The sequence below is a fragment of the Poromitra crassiceps genome, assembly GCF_964638095.1.
Source record: "Poromitra crassiceps genome assembly, chromosome: 15".
Taxonomy (NCBI): Eukaryota; Metazoa; Chordata; class Actinopteri; order Beryciformes; family Melamphaidae; genus Poromitra; species Poromitra crassiceps.
The window spans coordinates 15,723,413-15,744,451 of record NC_139634.1 but is presented as its reverse complement, the minus strand read 5'-3'; the positions used below and the strand labels follow the sequence as shown (position 1 = coordinate 15,744,451).

General features: G+C 44.4%; 1 protein-coding gene across 1 annotated transcript in view; it reads left to right on the top strand.

Moving 5' to 3' along the window:
- Positions 1-8,809: 8,809 nt before the first annotated feature.
- The window catches only part of LOC310789979 (testican-1-like), a gene marked incomplete at both ends in the record, with an annotated part of 94,401 nt that continues 82,171 nt past the window's right edge, over positions 8,810-21,039 (top strand). Inside the window, one exon of the mRNA XM_083651702.1 lies at positions 8,810-8,941. Within this exon, the coding sequence (XP_083507828.1) occupies positions 8,810-8,941 (132 nt within the window). The remainder of the gene's footprint in view (positions 8,942-21,039) is intronic.

Below are 21,039 nucleotides of genomic sequence, written 5' to 3'. Positions count from 1 at the left end.
CAGTCTGCACAGGTTTGGACACTGTGTTGCGAGCTGTCTTTTCTCTTTTGATTTTCTGTCATACTGTTTAGCTCAGCATCAATAGCTGGATGTGCGTAAGTTCCTCTATACATACATCATACAGAAACATGGGAACATCACCATCACAAGTTTGCTTTCTGAAAGACACACAACCTATAGGATGAGGGTGTGCATGGCACATGTGATGATTACCTGCAGAACAATGTGACTATATAAGCTTCGTCTTATTTTGTCTTTTTGATTGTCTTTGTCTGCTTTTCTTCTGTCCTCATTTTCTGACTTAGTATGTTATTGTCATTGCCATATGTCAGCAGTATATCATTTAACCAGTGCCTAAAATTCAAATATCTAAATAAGACATAATACAATCCGCTGGCTTAGGTTTTTTGTAGAAATAATTATGTCATCATTTAAGTGCCCCCGTCTGGCTTGGACTCATTCTCAAAGACTTGAGACTTCACTCTGATTTGACACTTGGAGACTTGGACTTGCATTACCGGTAAGTGACTGGTGACTGAGCATCTCTGTTTGTCATTTTATTTGTACTCTTGTAATCTGTATAGAGTGGCACTTTGAGTGTCTTTTAAACCGATGTATGCCTGTGACAGTTCCGATGGTTATTGGAAATACGTTACGCCATATCCAACTCTAACGCTGTTATGTCTCAGTAGAAAAATACCCACTTGAAAGTGACAAAGTATTTTTTGTTCTGAAGTATGAATGATGAATATCTCTTGCTTGCTCACATTATTTGCACTGATAAGGGTTGCCATTGTGGGGCTGAGATGCCTTTCAGTAGAACAAAGAAAGCCTGTCACACACTATGACCTTTTCAGTAGGTTGACAAAGCAGCCTCCCTCTTCAGAGAGCCATAAAGAGAAACAGCAGAACATGTTCTTATCTCTTGACTTTGATAAAGAACACACATAAAGGCAGCAGCGCCTGACTGCCAGAAAGGATATTAAATCTTAATGAGGGTTGTTTGTAGAGTTAGTTGTCTGTGCCCTCTGAACTTGAGTGAGCAACTCATTACACGGATTTACTACTTTTGCATCATCTTCTCTTTCTGTTGATTTATCTTCTTTTAGATCCTCTTAATCCTTAGTCTCTCAAGCCAGTCTATCTCTTCCACAATCTTTGAATAGCCCAGAGACAGTCTGTACTTTAGCCTGTTCAAATTTGGCCAGAGGAAGTTGTCATCTTCCAAAGAAAAAAAAAACACTTCAGACCGGAGGAAGTTCGATGGTTTTCGACCAATCACGACACATGTAAACAAAACCGATGCAGGTGATTGGAGAAATTAGCGGATGTGGTCGCCTTAGGTGGGATGTCCCGCCTTATTTCCGTTTTGACCAACTTTCTCCTCTGTGAAGTACACAGACGGGTAGGCAGAAGCATTTACAAATCTGTTTTAAGAGACTACTTAATCCTGGCCTCCACAGATGATAGGCTGAACCGCAGACATCTCCATGCAATTACTTAGTATCCACACTAACTTGTGCACAGTCATTTATATGCATACTAAAGGCAATAGTACTACGATCCATACTACCGTAACAGAAGTGCTGTATGTGAAAATGTTAACATGCTCCCTATAACGAGTCACATTAACTGACTCGTTTTTCAACATTGCATCAGCAATAAAGTGTAGAATTTCAACAGGTCAAGTGGAAGTGACATTATGCATGGCTTGATTGATGGGCTGCGGTTGGTTCAGCACTAAACCAATGAAAGTCAAAAACCAATAGGAATTTGACACGGGAGTAATAGTAAACTCGTTCTAAATGAGTTTGGTCTCACCTGACTGCACATCTAAAAGTCACCAGCAGTGGAGCCAGTGGAGCCGTCTGTGTGTGTGTACCATTCAGTTGATTTGGGATGCGGGACTCCTCTTGGTAATTGGCTGTGATTGCATTGAGATGCCTTGGGCTGCTGTTGCTGTGTTAATGAGAAAGGCATAATCTGGAGAGTTTTCGTTTCTGCGAATCGGAGTTGTGGAATGACTGGTAGACAGACACACACACACACACACACACACACACACACACACACACACACACACACACACACACACACACACACACACACACACACACACACACACACACACACACACACACACACACACACACACACACACACACACACACACACACACACACACACACCCTCTATATGCAAGTGACCTTGATGCAGTTTGCCTCACCTGTCTCACAGGGCGAGCCCTCTTGCCTCAGGGAAACTGGTTGGTGGCTGACTGGTGCAGGTGAGGTGGACTCACAGCCTGGAGTGAGATGATCTCTGCTTATATGAATGATTCTGTCCTGCATTATTAGGCATGTATATTTAAAGTAGGCCTGGGCGATATGGAACAAAAATCATATCTCTATTTTTAAGCTGTTTTTTAGGCTGTATTTTAAGTGGGCTAAGTTGTACCCTACATGTAAGTGGAAGTGGGATAAGTTGTAAGTCAGAGCCACATGTGAGCTGTCACAAGCACTTTTATTAAAACGAGACTGTGATCAAAATAAAATGAAAAGGCAGGTTTTAATAATAATAATAATGGATTTAATTTGTATAGCACACTTAAAATACAACAAAATCTCAAGGTGCTTCACAGAGTAAAAACAATCATAGCAACATAGTAAAAGCACATAAAACAGATCAGCTAAAACAGATCAGTTCACATAAAAGCAACATAAAAGGCACATAAAACGGGCAATAAAACATAGTAAAACTAGGGCCTAGGAGTAGGAGATGACTATTGGTGCTTTCACCAAATATTTACACAATGACATTTTTTTATACACAATCATCAGTAATCTGGATATAATGGCTAAGTGGGTAAAGGCAAATAATAGAGCAGTCTGGTAAATTCAGAAAATGACATCGCCTTTAAAACCGTGCTTATTCCATGTTGGACAGCCATTGGCCATCTGTCTGCAATGTTTGCAGATTGAGGTGACCATCCGTACATGATCAATATACTGTATCACTCTTATCATACATTTCTGCCCAGCTGCTAGTCCAAGCTTTAGTCATCTTTCGTCTGAACTACAGAAACGTCCTCCTCGGCTCCAACTCGTTCTGAATGCTGCAGCTCGCCTCCTCTTCAATCTCCCAAATTCTGCCAACTCAGCCCACCTTTGCACATCCTTCTCTCGCTCCCTGTGGCTGCTTGTATTGAATTAGAAGTTGTAAGCCGCTGTGGGAGGCCCAGCCCATTTCCTGTGCTCTGCTGCTAAATTGTATCTGCTCCTTTTTTTTATCCCTCCCCTCTTCTCCGATATCCTCTACTCTTATGTGCACTTGTGCTAAATTAAGTAAAACAATGCTTTCTACCTCTCATTAGCTCCAGTCTCATATTTCTTTTCCCAAGCAACTGTCCCTTGCATGATCATTATGTGGCCACAGGAATACTCTTAAGTAGTATGGCTCTGATCTGTGCAGGGCTGAATAATTCACTTTATTTGTATAGCACTTTTTAGAACAAAAATGGTGAAGTGCTTTACAAAACAAACAAGCATAGGTAAGTCAATACAATATAAGAGAGTAGATAAAAAAAAAGGAAACAAAGACAATACGATAAAAAAAAAATCTAATAAAATAGGAGACAGACAAGATTACAGCAGAGATAGAAACAGGACATTAAAAAGAACATAAAAAGGCTTTCCTGCACAAGTGTGCTTTGAGAAGTGATTTAAAAGATGATACAGATCTGGCCAGCCTGAGCTCCTCCAGCAGAGCCATCCATAGCCTGGGAGCTCTGACAGTAAAGTCCTGGTCCTCCTTTGTTCCTAGGAAGAAGAACCAGTCGAGTCCTGTCAGTAGACCTCAGGCTGCTTCGTAAGTGTGTTCCCATATGCCTCAAAGATTGGAGCCAAACTCTGCTGTGCCGATCATGTTATCAGCACAATCTCAGAATCAATTTGCTAAGGTAACTGAGCTGCTACAGTGTAGGTGATATGATCCTATCTTCTCGATTTGGTTAGGAGCCGTTCTGCTGCAGCTGCTGCCCCCCCCCCCCCCCCCCCCCCCCCCCCCCCATGGCTTCTCTATCAGTAATGGGGGGGCAGCAGATATTCTGTAATTCCCTGCATTACTGCTCAGGCAGAAACGGAGAGAAGATATCAGTCATCTAAACGTGAAGGCATGGGGAGGTAGGGAGCAAGATGGACCAACCCTCTTAACCTGATCTTCAAATAACACACTGCCCAAATTCTTGGCTACAGGCTATGTTATTGGGCATGTTACTAAAACTAACTTCAATCTGGTTGATTGCTGTAGCATAGAGGTCCACCTGAGTGTCATTTTGTGTAATAGTGAAAATGAATATTGTACTGTTTATGAACAATGAACAATGTCTCCGAGTAGAAGCAAATAAAAGGACAATGATAGAGGGCTTGACGTTATATTTCAGATGAGTCATGAATCAAGTGGAGCTACACAGAGAAAGTGCACCAAATCTAAGGATACGGGTCTAGCTGCCGCCGGCACGGCTCCAAGTCGAGGCTGACGCACAAGCATGTTTTCCGCTTTATATCTAAAGCAACTCAGAGTTGGTTCTGTGAATCCCACGCACTTTTCCAGGCTATTTTAGCAATATATCATGGTCAACGATGTGAAAGCTGCACTAAGAAGCTCTATGAGAATCAAGACTGAACAGTCACCTCTGTCAGCAGCAAGGAGGTCATTAGTCACCCTGAGGAGGGCAGTGCCTGACTGAAATTGTAGAAAAATGCTACTACTTGAATGCTAAGAAAAGACAGCTTTTTCTACAACCTTGGCTAAACAAATGGCAATTTGGAGATAGGTCTGTGGGTCTAATTGTTTGAGCAAAGTGGACCCAGATTTCTTCGGGAGAGGTTGAACAATAACATTTAAAATAAGGGAAAAGCATACAGTAGGCTACCAGTACTGTGTGATACCTAACATTTTTGGGCTAATGGTATCATAGACCTCCTTCGACAGTTTGTTTGGGATAATGCCGATGTAGCAAGATGAGTACTGTATTTCATGTGAGAAAATGCCTCAAGGGAAATTTGCTGGAAACGGATACAAGACTAAGAGCAAACCATAGATGTAAACTCAACACCTCCGGGAGGGAGTCACCTTATTATTATCTGCCAGAAAGCCCTCACACCTTTCTGCAGAAGCCTCAATAATAAGTGTTGAGGAGGGGCAGGGAGATGGGACTGACTCAATCATATTGAGAAAAACTGGAGTTGTTCCAGTTTATACTTTCGACAGCACACACACACACACAGACACACACACACACACACACACACACACACACACACACACACACACACACACACACACACACACACACACACACACACACACACACACACTTTGGATCATCACATCAACCATCATTAAACCAGCGTCTGAGAGATGACGGCCAAATATTATCCCATTTAATGCAACAGAGATGTTCGTGGGTGGAATGTTAATGTGTCTTTTGTGACTTTTTTCTCTTCTGTTGCTCAGGAAACTTGCCCTTAAAGGACAACGTTGCTGATTTTCAACCAGCTTTGTATCATTACAAAATCGGTAGTATATATACAAATAAACAATGTTTAACTTTCACTTCCTAGACCAAATGATTTCATAATGATGTAATTTGGAGCCGTTTTGCCATGGTGTCACTATTAGCGTCACTATCACTATTACTATTGGTCTCTCTACCTTTATTTGCAGAACTTCCTGGACCAAGCGACATCATTATGACATAATTTGGTCCAGGAAGTTCTGCAAATGAAGGGGAGCTCTCAGTCCAGGCAAGATGGAGGGAAATTAAACATTGCTCATTTGCATATACTACTGATTTTTGAATCAGCTGGTTGAAAATAGACAAAGTGGCCCTTTATGCAAAACATAACTATCCTCAGATTATGACTGTGGCGATTCTTGTCTGCTCTCTGAATAAGGCAGTTTTCATTTTCAACGAGATCTTATTCAGGTGTTAAAGGTCCCATTCCGTGCAAAAGCTGTTTTTACTTGTAAATGCATATATACTGCTGTCAGCCCTCCCTGTAATGAGTGGTCACACGCTCAGAACTGCCACAGTTGGATTTGTCCCTATCCAGCGTCCCCCTGCAGTCTCCTCCAAGCCACACCCCCAAACGCTTCGTTTGCCCAGAGGGGAATCTGGGGGAATTGGGACGTCACTAGCTTCCTCCTGCATACTGCGCGGGTCTCTCTCACACAAGCTACCTGCACCATTTAGTCTATAGCCACAAAATTAACACTTCTAGCTGGAGCGACGCCAACTGTACGTGATCCAGCAACTGCAGAGGTGCATTCGGTAAGTCTAGGCATTTTGAGATGTCCTCTTTAGCGTAGTACCGTTAAGTTAACGATAACTCGCAACCTAGCGTGCTGGTCCACAGACGCTAATCTGATTGGCCGCTGGGAGCCTGGGGCGGGCTCTCCCTCAGCGGCCAATGGGAACTGTTAGTTCTGAATATATTATAGAAACAGGCCATTCTTGGGAAGCGACGAGATGAGGAAGTGAGAACTCCGTCACAACAAATGGGGTTGCTATATTTTTGACAGATTAATCCAGAATCATGTTTTATGGACCAGAGACACACGTTTTTAAGAGGTTACAGCTGCACGAATTGGGACCTTTAACACGCCAACGCCGCTGTCTGAAGGCACCAGTGTGTGACCACTAGAGGGCACCAGTGTGTGGCCACGAGGAGGACGGAGAGAGGAGAAAGAGGAGAGCCTGGGCAAGAGATGTAGCCTGGTTAAAACCATCTGGATCCGTGAACTAAAATTATTTTTTGGTCATGGATCCGACTGTACTCAGCGCTGTGCACAGTCATTTCAGTGGGTGGAAGTATTCAGTCCTTCAGCCAATCAGCGTCGGATCCAGTCAAATCCAAATCCACCCAGAAGAACAGCAAAATAACGTATTTTCCGCTCAGAAACTCCGCTGTTCCATAATCCTGTTGTTGTTTAATTGTTGTTATTTAGTCGATTTCTGCAATAGCTGCACTTATGGCCGTTTAAACTCGTCATTACTGGTTTGCCACTGGCGTTCCTGATTGGCCAGTTACGATGTCAACTATGAGGCACTGCCTCGTAGGCAGGTCTCTGATTGGCTAGTGAATGCTGTCATTTCTGAAAGTGCCCGCCCAGGGCTGGAGGCCAGACGGTCTTGCAGAACAAAACAATGTGAGTTCACGTGACCGGATGGTTTACCAGGCTACAAGAGGTGTGCATCACCCAAGAGATGCATTAATATACACACATTGTATATATCATTTCCAGGGACACACCACACATTTTCAACCCATCTACCAGTTTTATACAGAGATCACAGTGGGGGGAATTTAGGCTGAATAAATAAAATATATAAGATGAAAATAAATCAGATCATAACTACTGAAGCCTGACTTCTCTCATTTCCTGATAGGCTATTATGATCTTTTAGAATGTCTAGATTGATTTGACTACATATTGGTTGGAAGTAAACTATTGGTCCAGGACTTTGCCTCTATTCTACTGCTGTGTCCTACCGTTGTGCTCTTTAAGGAGCTCTGGAAAAGCTAAAGTGCATGAACGTTTCAGCACCACGGACAGCGCTTGACTGCCTCTTGACTGTCTGGCTGAGTCGAGGTGGGGCAGAGCCAAATAGCCTACAGATATTCGACCAATAGTTTACCATAGACCCCATTTTGATATTTTTTTCCTCAACTGATATTACCATAGATGAGTAGTCATCTTTATATAGCCTACCATTACACTAATTTCTAGTAGTCCTAGCCTAACTGAAATAATTTTGCTGTCCCTGAACCCTTTTAACGAAAGAGCCCCTCAAGGTCCACAGCGCTGTTAGACCTGCCTGTGAAATGCCTCTGGTGCCAAAACATTTTGTCAGTTCGTTCTGGTGAGCAGCACTGCGGTCCACCCGAGTTCCTCTGTGAATAATTGTCATCTAGTATGCAAAGCAGCCACCAAGTAATTAATAGGCTGCTGTAGTGTGTTCCGAGGCGCTTCCACGGCGCTCTGGCACCTGGAAATCTCCATACAAACCGAGTCACGTATTCCCGTGTGAATGCACCATTCCCTCCGTTGTAAATCAATGACACGCCGAATGCGAGAGAGAGGGCGCGCTCAAACGCACGCACACACACACACACACACACACACACACACACACACACACACACACACACACACACGCACGCACGCACGCACGAATACACGCGCAGGGAGAGAGGGGCGGGGTCTGTTGTCCAAAGAGGAGCAGAAAGCGCAAAGCTCCCTGTGCGGTCAGTGCGCTGCTCGGTCTTTCAGCGAAAGCAGCCGGGAACTAGCGGAGGTCCAGGCGCTTACCTGGACTGATTCCTCCGGAACTGAAGTGGACAGCAACTGAACTATCCCAGGTAGCCTACAACTACGGATGGTTTATAGCTTGATTGCTGCATGTTGACTTTGGTTTATCTTCTGTAACGAAAGCAGACGAGACCCAGGCAAGTATTGTGTTAACGACTGTTAAATTAATTGCCCCGGAAAAAGGACGAAGAAACGCATTTTGACAAAGTCTCTGCGTGGCCCTACACTACAGCTAACCTGTTATGACGATGCTGCTATTATTAACAGTTATGATACAAGACGCGAGTTAGAAAGTGGCCTCTGTGTTTTATAAACACTACTTGGTTGTCTTCTTTCTAGTTTAGCAGCATCTTTTATAACTTCCTAGGTCTGTTATTGTCTATCGTCATCATCTCTCATCTCCCCCCTCGTTCTTTGTCAATACTTCCAGAGGATGCTCTTCTTTCTGCTGCCTGCCGTGGCTCTCCTGCTGAGGAGGGGGACGGCGCTCTCCGCGAACAGTAACGACAAATGGCTGAGCACCGTGGCGGAGGAGAAGGACAGATCCTGGAACAGATTCAGAGATGTGAGTAGTAGCCTATTACATGCATACGGTATTTATTTATTTATTTGGGGGGGGGGGGGGGGGGGGGGGGGGGGGGGGCGGGGACTGAGTAGCCTATTAGTCACAACATAAGTGCCTGTTGACATACAGTATAGCCTATTTAGACGTGTGGTGTCATTTATTTATTTATGGGGGGAAAATGTGTTTGGGTCTGTAATTTCTAAAACAGACCAATCTCATTTATCCAACTTGGTTTCGCCCCATTGCGTACAAAATAATAGCTAGGACTACCACTGGGCTGATTTATCTCAGAGGATGCTGAAAACTTAGACGCACACTATGTCAGAACTATCCTGAAGTCAGATAGAACCTTCTAATTCTAATCTCACGTTTTGGCTTGGGTCTCCTGTCGGGTATTAGGCTCCTGTCGCTTATTGGTTGCGCTCTGGGAGGTGTGTGTGTGTGTGTGTGGGAGGGGGGGGGGGGAGTGTTGATAATCCAGTGAGTGAGAACTCAGCAGGTAAGAAGGGCAGATTAGAGAGAGGCTCTGGGCTCTACTCATTAACTGAGTCAGTCAGCCATATCTTATAGGCTACGGTGCATAATATACAGCATAATGTAGTGTGAGCCGTGTTTCACACATATTCTAGGTCCACTACTCAGTAGCAAGGCAATTTGGATTTATCATTGATAGTCAATATTCAGTCAGTTCTAACATCAATCTCATTCATCTCAGCTGTGATACCTCTAACAGCCACATGATCAGTTTAATGGCATAGTCATATTAAACTGTTAACAGCAGCCTCTACAATAACACACAGACATAGCTACCTTTAGCTTTCACATATTCTTATTGTTTATTATTATTTTGCATTGTGCATTGAACAGTGATAACCGTGTTAGTTCCACAATCCTACTCCATGGTCAACTTAAAGAAGAGTAGGCCTACAGTATAGGAATAGAATAACAGCAAACCACTTACAGAAGCCCAGAAGTTAATTGAAGTAAGTGCTGCTTGGTGGTTCATACATAATTTACATGCAGACCCTAACAAATCACAAGGTGTCTTAAGCCCTGTTTTTCAATGCATATTTATGTAGGAGCAACGCAACACATCCTGGGAATAATTTGCAAATGAGTTTTGACATAATATGTTCTCTCCGCAAATTTCACACACAGAATTTCACAGAACACATAACCCCACCCACAAGTTGTAGGTTTCACAGAAGCTGCTGCGACATACAGCAATACGACAGGAGTATAGGACTATATTATATTCTGCTATGAGGTATAATGTTTGTGAGTCATTACGTTTGGTTTATCTTCCATTTGACCAAGAGAACTCTGCATAACCACAGTGTTAGTGAATGGCCAGCATTATACGTCTTTATTGCTCAATTCAACTCACCAGGGGATTCAGTAGTGAGTGAAGAGATGCTGCAGTGCTTGTGCTGCCCTCCCATATTCACTACTACCGAGCTGTGATGTGAGAGTACCATGTCTGTCCTACCTCTCTCTCTCTCTCTCTCTCTCTCTCTCTCCTCTCTTTTATCCAGCTAGCCTGTCATGTTTCGCTCTCTATTCGCTATTCTCTATCCAACGGGGGTTGATGAACCGCTTGTTCCCTCTCCCATTATGCATTCATGTTTGAGCGTGCATGTGTACGTGTGCGTGCGTGTGTACGTGTGTGTGTGTGTACGTGCGTGTGTACATGCAGCATGTGTGCGTGCCATGTGTACGTGCGTGTGTGCGTGCGTGTGTACGTGCGTGTGTGTACGTGCGTGTGTACATGCAGCATGTGTGCGTGCCATGTGTACGTGCGTGTGTGCGTGCGTGTGTACGTGCGTGTGTGTACGTGCGTGTGTACATGCAGCATGTGTGCGTGCCATGTGTACGTGCGTGTGTGCGTGCGTGTGTACGTGCGTGTGTGTACGTGCGTGTGTACATGCAGCATGTGTGCGTGCCATGTGTACGTGCGTGTGTGCGTGCGTGTGTTCGTGCGTGTGTGTGTACGTGCGTGTGTACATGCAGCATGTGTGCGTGCCATGTGTACGTGCGTGTGTGCGTGTGTGTGTGTACGTGCGTGCGTGTGTGTGTACGTGCGTGTGTACATGCAGCATGTGTGCGTGCCATGTGTACGTGCGTGTGTACGTGCGTGTTTTCACTCAAACTGCAAGAGAGAGATCTCCTTGACGAAATCCAGTCACACAAGAATATACATAATATTTAATAAGTGTGCACTCCATGCACTAGTAGTAGTAGTAGTAGTAGTAGTATTAGCACTGGTAGGGCTGGAACACTGGTAGTAGTAGTCCTAGTTAGTTACAGTAACAGAAGTTAGTAACTGGTAGTGTTTCATCTTCAACTTTAATAAATCTACCTATTTCAGTGGCTAGTGGTAAAGTAGCTGACCGTAACTGTGCAGAAGGAGATCTATGACTTCTACATACGTTTAACAAAACACAAAGTTATGTAATATGAGTGTTCTTGATTTTAGAGTATGTGTGTCCTTAATTTGATGATGTCCACTGAAAGCACCAGTGTCCTAACTGTCTCTGTCTGGTGCTGGTGAGACCAGAAGATTCACTATTTGAACAAAACACTGGAGATGGTCAGATGTTTTAGTGATGGTATTACATGTCTCCTCCTCCTGATGAGAGGAGATGAGCAAGCAACAACATGTGTTAGGGTGAGTGAGTGTGAGGATGCTTTCCTAAAGTGTTTTCCATAGACATCATTTGAGTAGATGGGCCGTGACTATTGCAATTTCATAAGCTTATTAACTTGCTTACATGTGTCATCGCCGCCCCAGTGGACAAATACTGTATGTTTATAGGCAGTCAAGTCAAGTAGTAGTTGTGCTGTAATGTTCCATTTGCAATATAATATTACACTGACAGTTTAATGGATATTGAATCAGATGAACATTGCTCTCTACAGACGCTTACACCAAAATCATACAATCTAATGTCTCTACACTACAGTGAAATGCATTATTCTGAACCAGTGTGGTTGCAAATGTGCAGCATGATTTGAAAGTGAAGGAGAATGATACTAAACACTATAGCACTAAACATGATAGCAACCATAGGGACAGTCGGCATGTGTGGGAACGCCCACAAAATGTTATACGGCTGGCGCGCGAGTGCGGTAAAACCGCCCATATATCTCAATGGGCTGACTCACCAAAGGAAGGTGCTACACTACAGGTTTGGGGGTTCTAGAGCAGAACACAAGACGTCTGTTCAGATGTGCGTTCACTGCGGTGGTCAAATCCCCGATCGTGTCTGCCTGGGCTGGGCTATCAACTAAATTCTAACTTTGCTGAATGGATAGAACGGGAGATTTACCCCACCCTGACCACACCCCCAGCCAGGCTGAGCCAGCTAACCCAGCGTCTATGACGAGACATCGCCTCAACCTATAGGCCTAATTGACCTTTTGGAAAGGAGTGGCTATGGAGAAGCTGTGTTAATTGTTGAGCCTTGGGGGGACACTGACCCTACAACCTTCAGGCCAGAGTCAAGTACGGCTCCCCGCAGGGGACAATCTTCCTGTGGCGGCCAGCTGTGCCGTCGCCAGCAGAGTGAGTTGGGTCAATCTGCCACAGCTCATGCATTCCTCTCTAAAAATAGGTGGCAGGCTCCCACCCAGAGCAGCTGTTACTGCACTCAGTGCTGCTTTTTACACTGCTATGTCATTATGAATGCCCCACTTTGATAGGGAACACAGTGCATGTTAATATCAGAGATACACCAGAACAGTGTATGTGGTTACCATCACCATTTACAGTATTGTCATTGAAAGTGCGTATTTGAGAAAGCAAAGACAGAACAAGTTAGACCAAGTTAGTTAGTCTCCTCTCCTCTCATTGAAAGTGCGTATTTGAGAAAGCAGAGACAGAACAAGTTAGACCAAGTTAGTTAGTTTAGTCTCCTCTCCTCTCCTCTCCTCTCCTCTCCTCTCCTCTCCTCTCCTCTCCTCTCCTCTCCTCTCCTCTCCTCCCCTCTCCTCTCCAGGGAGGGTGATTGAGGTGAAATTTGGATCCAGACGCAGTTCCAAATTCGAAACCCGAAAATAATCAATACTGCTATCAAGACTAGCGGGCCCTAATGTAACGTTATGTCTCGAGAGACAAGAGTTATGTACTTTAAATCAGATCACTCTGGTGCAAAAACATACATTGATTGTCTAATAAAGTTTTACAAATCAATTAATTTGCCTGCCAACCACCGTTAAACGAAACTTTTGGGAGTAGTCGATGACTACTAAAATGCAGAAGTGGTGAATGGCCTACCTCACGCTCACACAGTGTTTATTGAAGGCAAATTCTCACAACTCACAGTTAAGTAATAAAAGCAATATCAGTTCTGTTAAGAATTTATTGTGGTCTTGTCTTTCCCCCAAATAATAGAAACGTATCGTTAGTTGTATCGATAAAGACTCTGATCGTTAAGCAGTCTCGAAAGTGGGATCAATATCAATCTAGAATCTAGAAGTCGACCGATTACTAGTTTTGGGAGGAAGAGAAACCATGAAACGTGTTATCGTTACTTTACACACCAATTTGGCGTTTTCTCTTGCAAAATATCCAACATCCAATATCCAGAAGTAGTGATTACTGCACGGAAGTAACTTTAGTTCCATCATTTGCTATTTGCTTCAAAAATGAACATTTCTCATAATTTGTGATTCATATTTCATAGTGTGGTGAGTAGTACACGAGTCACAGCACATACTGTACATGTTTTGGTGCTGTTGGAATGTGTATTCTTGGTGACTGAACAGGCGTAGCTGCTGTACTGTACCCTTCAGCAGGAGAGGTGCAGGGCTACTTTCTAATGCACGCACAGGGAAGAGAAAAGCATCTATCTCCTCGTTTTACTATCAGGAATATGGCAAATAGGCGAATCTCCCAAAATGTTGGCGTGTTGCTTTGAAGGGCAAGTTAAAGCGTGAAGTTAAATCATGAATTTACATTTTTGTTTCTTATAAACTCAAAGATTGTTAATTTCCGTGGGGTGATGGCGGGGGGGGGGGGGGGGGGTGGCTATGATATCGGACAATTACTCTGCAATCTGCTTTTTCCTGCTCCAAACGATCATAATTATATCTGCCTTCCACTATCGGTCGACCTCTAGTCCCGACCCGTACACATCCCTGCTCCTCTCTGTCAAGGTGCGTTCACACCGACCTATTAAAGTTTTTCGCTGGCGTCGAGTTTACATACAAAGGCAATGCAAACGAGCGATTGAGCGTATATTCGCCTGGGAGAAAAATCGATGGGCGTCCGAGCGGCAGAGACAGAGCGATAGGGAGAAAATACGCTCGTCGCTCGAGATGAAATATTCCAACTCGAGCGAAAATACGCTGGCATCAGTCGCTCGCCGCTCAACGCTGATTGGCTGCCGTGTGAGAGCGAGTCAAGCATCACACTGGCTTGGAACAAACCGCTGGTTTATTGTGTGGCAACAAACCACATTGACAGGCTGACAGCTGACATGAAGTGAAGTCTGTCCTACCGGTATGGAGCTCGCATTAGGAGCACGCTGATAGGCTTTAGCTTGTAAACAATGACGGTGGCTCGTAGTGGACAAATATCATGACATTGCGTAACGTTATATCCCCCACATGTCCGTCATTTCGTGTGCCTGTTGATGAGTGATTTATACAGAGCGACAGAGCGATTCCAAAGGGTTGACTTGAGCGACAGAGCGAAAAATAAATATCTCGGTGTGAACGCACCTTCAGTCTCTGTGTCGTCATGGTGACAGACTGTTGTTTCCTCTCTGTCAGTCTCTGTGTCGTCATGGTGACAGACTGTTGTTTCCTCTCTGTCAGTCTCTGTGTTGTCATGGTGACAGACTGTTGTTTCCAATCAGGCAACCTTGCTTTGATCCTCACGACGCGGGAAAGCTGTCTTGTTGTCTTCTGAGCCTTTTGTTTCCTTTCTCCTTTGTCATCGTCCTTTCTCTCCTCATGGTTTTCCCTCCCTCCCTCCCTCCCTCCCTCCCTCCCTCCCTCCCTCCTCCTTCCGCCCTCCTCTCTCCCTCCTCCCTCCCTCCCTCCTCCCTCCTTCCTCCCTCCCTCCCTCCTCCTTCCGCCCTCCTCTCTCCCTCCCTCCCTCCTTCTGAAGTGTTGACAGAGACAAGTCTTTATTTTCCCCATCAAGTCCTAATACAATAAATCATGCAGTTACTAATACAAGTGGGATTTGAGTTGTGAGTGTGTGTGTGTGTGTGTGTGTGTGTGTGTGTGTGTGTGTGTGAAGGTGACTCCGGGGTTTGGCTTGTCTAATCTGTTCCTCTGCAGCTCATCCAGCTCCTCCCTCTGAGATTTACAACCAGCCAATCAGAACACACACGCACACGCGCGCACACACACACACACACACACACACACACACACACACACACACACACACACACACACACACACACACACACACACACACACACACACACACACACACACACACACACACACACACACAAAATGTACTATAAGTGCAATGTGGGCAAAAAGTGTACACAATGTGCATTGCATGTATAATGTGAATGTAATTGAATAGGAGGGGAGTAGGCGAGTGGTTGTATATGGCGTTGGGCAGGAACGACCTCCCGTAACAGTCCTCACTGCAGGGGAGCTGACTGAAAACACTCTTGTCCAGCCAGTATTGAGGGGGGGGGATCTCATCAATTATTTTGAGCAGCTCGTGCAACATCCTTCTCTCCACAACCACCTTCAGGGGCTCCAGAGTGGTCCCCAGCACAGAGCTGGCTCTGTTTATCAGTTTGTTCAGTTTCTTAGAGTCACCAGCTCTGATGCTGCTGCCTCAACAGGTGGAGCAAAGAGGATTGCACTTGCCACCACAGACTGGTAGAAGATCTGGAACATCTTGCTGCACACATTGAAGGATCTGAGCCTCCTCAAAAAGTAGAGTCTGCTCTGCCCCCGATTTTATCCCATTTTTATCCCCCATTAGTGCTAATTAATTAATTTATCCTGGTTGCTACTCCACGCCGAAACTGGCTCCGTGCTTCCTCCGAGACATGGGCAGTTAGCCAGCCGCTTCTTTTCACCTGACAGGGGAAGCTTCACCGGTAGGACATAGCACGTGGGAGGTTCACGCTATTCCAACCAGTTCCCCTCCCTCTGAACAGGCGCCCTTAACGACCAGAGGAGGAACCACATTAGCAACCAGGATATTGCATGTTTTTGGTGAAGGGGGTTCCTATATGAAGGAAACCCCCGGGAGGCACGGGGAGAACATGCAAACTCCACACAGAAAGGCCCTTTTGACAACCCCACCCGGGCGGTGGGCACTCGAGGACATGCGGACGGGCATGCATTCCTTCAGTGTTCACAGCGTCCCAGGTGGGAATCGAACCCAGGATCTTCGAGCTGTGAGGCGACAACGCTTACCACTGCACCACCGTACCCCCCTCTGCCCCTTCTTGTATAGACAGTTTTCACTGAATTGTGTTGCTAAGGAACAGTTTGGAGCCTAGCTCATTTCCTGTCAGTTATTGTACTAGCAAACACTGCAACAGGAAGTAAGCTGGGGGAAATTTACAATGTTTATTTTGTCAAGTTGAAACAGTTAAGTTGAAACAGTGTATACTGTATACAGTGTATACTATACACTGTATACAGTATACACTGTATACAGTGTATACTGTATACACTGTATACAGTATACACTGTATACAGTGTATACAGCCTCGCTGTTGCCTTTTCAATCCATTCTTTTGTCCAGGTGAACGCCCACTCGCCCAGGTATTTGTTTATCATTCTTTCCACCACTCTCCTCCACTAATTATGTTGACTCTCTTTCTCTCTCGCTCTCTCCCTCTTTCAATTAACAACTCTGATCAACTCTGATCCCTAAATGCTAATCATAGTCGTTAAGTAGAACACTGTGTGTGTGTGTGTGTGTGTGTGTGTGTGTGTGTGTGTGTGTGTGTGTGTGTGTGTGTGTGTGTGTGTGTGTACAGTACCTTTTTAATGGGCTGGTGGAAATGCTGCATATCTCTCGAGCTGTCCTCTCTGCATGCAAACACATACGCGCACACACACACACACACACACACACACACTGCCAGCCATCCACCCTGAGGGTTTTGGAGTGATTGATCAGAAATATTGCCTTGCCTGGCAGACCTGATTGGAGCCTTGATGTAATCTGTGTGTGTGTGTGTGTGTGTGTGTGTGTGTGTGTGTGTGTGTGTGTGTGTGTGTGTGTGTGTGTGTGTGTGTGTGTGTGTGTGTGTGTGTGTGTGTGTGTGTGTGTGTGTGTGTGTGTGTGTGTGTCAGTGTGATGTACTTTTCTGAGCTATATCCAGCTAACACGCATATCGTCAGATGCCTTGTGGCTGTGTCAGCAGATCAAGCTCTCAGTTCTCTTTGCCACTGGCACATTCCTGTGTGTTTGGCAGTATTGGCACTGATACGCAGCTCTCCTGCAAAGCTTGTAATACTTAATGAGCTGCTGTTTCATGTAAAAGCTATGATGACTAGTGTATATCACACATACACACAGATACTACAGAGTGTATATCACACATACACACAGATACTACAGAGTGTATATCACACATACACACAGATACTACAGAGTGTATATCACACATACACACAGATACTACAGAGTGTATATCACACATACACACAGATACTACAGAGTGTATATCACACATACACACAGCTACTACAGAGTGTATATCACACATACACACAGATACTACAGAGTGTATATCACACATACACACAGATACTACAGAGTGTATATCACACATACACACAGATACTACAGAGTGTATATCACACATACACACAGATACTACAGAGTGTATATCACACATACACACATACTACAGAGTGTATATCACACATACACACAGATACTACAGAGTGTATATCACACATACATACAGATACTACAGAGTGTATATCACACATACACACAGATACTACAGAGTGTATATCACACATACACACAGATACTACAGAGTGTATATCACACATACACACAGATACTACAGAGTGTATATCACACATACACACAGATACTACAGAGTGTATATCACACATACACACACATACTACAGAGTGTATATCACACATACACACAGATACTACAGAGTGTATATCACACATACACACAGATACTACAGAGTGTATATCACACATACACACACATACTACAGAGTGTATATCACACATACACACAGATACTACAGAGTGTATATCACACATACACACACATACTACAGAGTGTATATCACACATACACACATACTACAGAGTGTATATCACACATACACACAGATACTACAGAGTGTATATCACACATACACACACATACTACAGAGTGTATATCACACATACACACAGATACTACAGAGTGTATATCACACATACACACAGATACCACAGAGGACAAGGGAAAACGCCCTGGGGCCACTAAGCACATGGGTACTGCTGTCTAACTTATTCATAATACAATTGTATAGTATTCTCTTCTGTACTATTACAATGATCAATCTCGCTTTATATTCCCTTTTAAAACTACCATGAGATTTGTGTTTGCAGTATTCATACTCTAGTCTAGATCATCTTTACAGTGATGGTGGCTGTTAGCCATTGCAAGAACATCTAGTACATTGTGCTAATGACAGGCCGCCAGCAATATTATATATGTAGCTTCAATGTATAGGCTTCCTGCTTACAACTTGGCAGGGTGACCCAATCACCCAGATATTCAGAGTGCTGTTCGTGTCCAAGGACAAACTCTGCAACAACACAGAACAGAACAGAACCGCTGTCTGTTGATACGAGTAGAAGGACAGTTCAAACATGCTGTATTTTTTGTAAAGGCACAAGCAAGCATGTATGTTTGTTTGTGTGCATAATACATGTTTGGGATCACCATGTGTGTATTTGTGTAAAAACGTTGCTCTGTGTGTGTCTTGATCAGATTTGGTTTGGCTGGTTCTGTATCTCTCCATAATGCCGGCGTTGGCTTTGTCTCCGGGCTTCTAATACTTTCTTACCTGGTGAATCAGTGCGCTGCAGTCTGAATGGAGACTAGTGACAGGCAGCACAGGCCTGTTTGCTTCAGTGGATGACAGAGGACAAGGACAAGTGTCAATACTCTCATCATTCATACCTCTGATGATGCCCTGCTTCACACATAACCCACTTAGCTGCAGGCAGCCACTTCTCCTCTTGCAATACTTTGGAATACAAGAGAATAGACAAAGCTATGAATCCAGACAGAGTTTAAAACCCATCTCTTTGGAAGTGGAGCATGTAATACAATCTTCCCTTTAGCCAATGTATCTCCATTCTCTCTTTTTGTGTCTGTCACATCATTTCTCTCACTGTTCTGAACAGCTCTTTGCCAATGAAAACCAATGAGCCAAGCATCCATTCTGCTCATAATCACAATGAATGTTCGTGTCCAACATCTTGGACTTGTAATGTGTACGTGCGCATTTAGGCTACATGTCAGTCAGCGCATTCTAGTTCTATCTGTTCCAAAAGAGAAAATGTGCCTCATCTTCAAAAGATAATCCCAAGTATTGTCAAAGTCCGATTATCCAAAAGCACACCCCTATTTTCACTATAGGTATGCCAATGACGATAGCTCGTTAGCATAGATGCTAGCAAGCCTTTAGTGACAGGTGAAAGGTTAAAGCACATTTGAAGAGATGGCAGTGACAACAGAGCACACCCAGGCTTAGCTAAGGGTCTTATCTACATGTGTATGAGGGGGCATTGTATTCACATGATGTACACCTAACCATAGAGGTCTGATGAACAGCGTACCTGACACACTGTCACACTGACTGCCGGCCCTCGCTCAGCCTATGAGCCTATGAGCCAGGCAGGGACTGGAAGATAGGGCGCGCTTGTAATTGTTAAAGCTAAATTAAGTGAAACTGACATCCTTATCGGTGCTGTTTCTGTGTTTCATTTAGGACTAATTATTACCAGCTTGACTTTTGTCTTAGTTTGTAGACTGTCGGAATGATGTGAATGATGATGGCCTTTTGGTAATGATCAATGTGCTCACAGACACTCTCTAAAATGCGCACGCACACAGTCACAGTCACACACACGCACACGCGCACACACACACACACACACACACACACACACACACACGTACACACACACACACACACACACACACACACACACACACACACACACACACACGTACACACACACACACACATGCACATGCACAGTCATGGGAAGGTTGGAATCAATGGAGATGTCAAGGTGAGACAGAGACGGCCATTTCTCATTGTTATTCTGTTTATCGGCTATTCCTCTCCTTCCTCCAAGGCCAGTGTTACCTTCTTTTTACCTTCACACAATCAATGTTGCAGGCCCTGTCAGTAAGCCAGCACAGAGCCCCTCCCACGCAGCACAGAGCCCCTCCCACGCAGCACAGAGCCCCTCCCATGCAGCACAGAGCCCCTCCCACACAGCACAGAGCCCCTCCCACGCAGCACAGAGGGATGATGTGTGGCATCGCTTCATACACTGTGTTATTTGCTTTCTCTAAGCTGCTGGGTGTGTGTGTCTCACGGAGCTCAAATTCGACTTTGAATTGAAAAGAAAAAGCCAAAAAAAGCATGCAAAATTGTAATTAGGTTAAGTTCAGTCATAATCACATTAGTTTTCCTATCATTGCGTTCGTTCTCAAGTACCTTACAAATTAGATTTTAGACTAGATTTTTTTTACAATGCTATTTACATGCGTTGTGATGTGTTGGATGTGTTGAAGTTGATACTGAACTGTGTTGGGCTGTGGAAGCCTGCTGTGCTCACAGGCAAAATGTCCACTTCTCTGAGTTCTCCTATGTGATGTTCATGGTCTGTAGAACCATGTCATATTGAATTGGCCATCATCTCATTTGCAAAGGCAGGGATACTTGAGTGCGTGCATGCGTGTGTGTGTGTGTGTGTGTGTGTGTGTGTGTGCGTGTGCGTGTGTGTGTGTGCGTGCGTGTGTGTACCTGTGCGTGTGTGTTTCAGAGAGGGGGAGAGATGCGTTGTCTCTGCTTCGATAATTCCGAAGGTTCTACTGCGGCTCTGTGTTA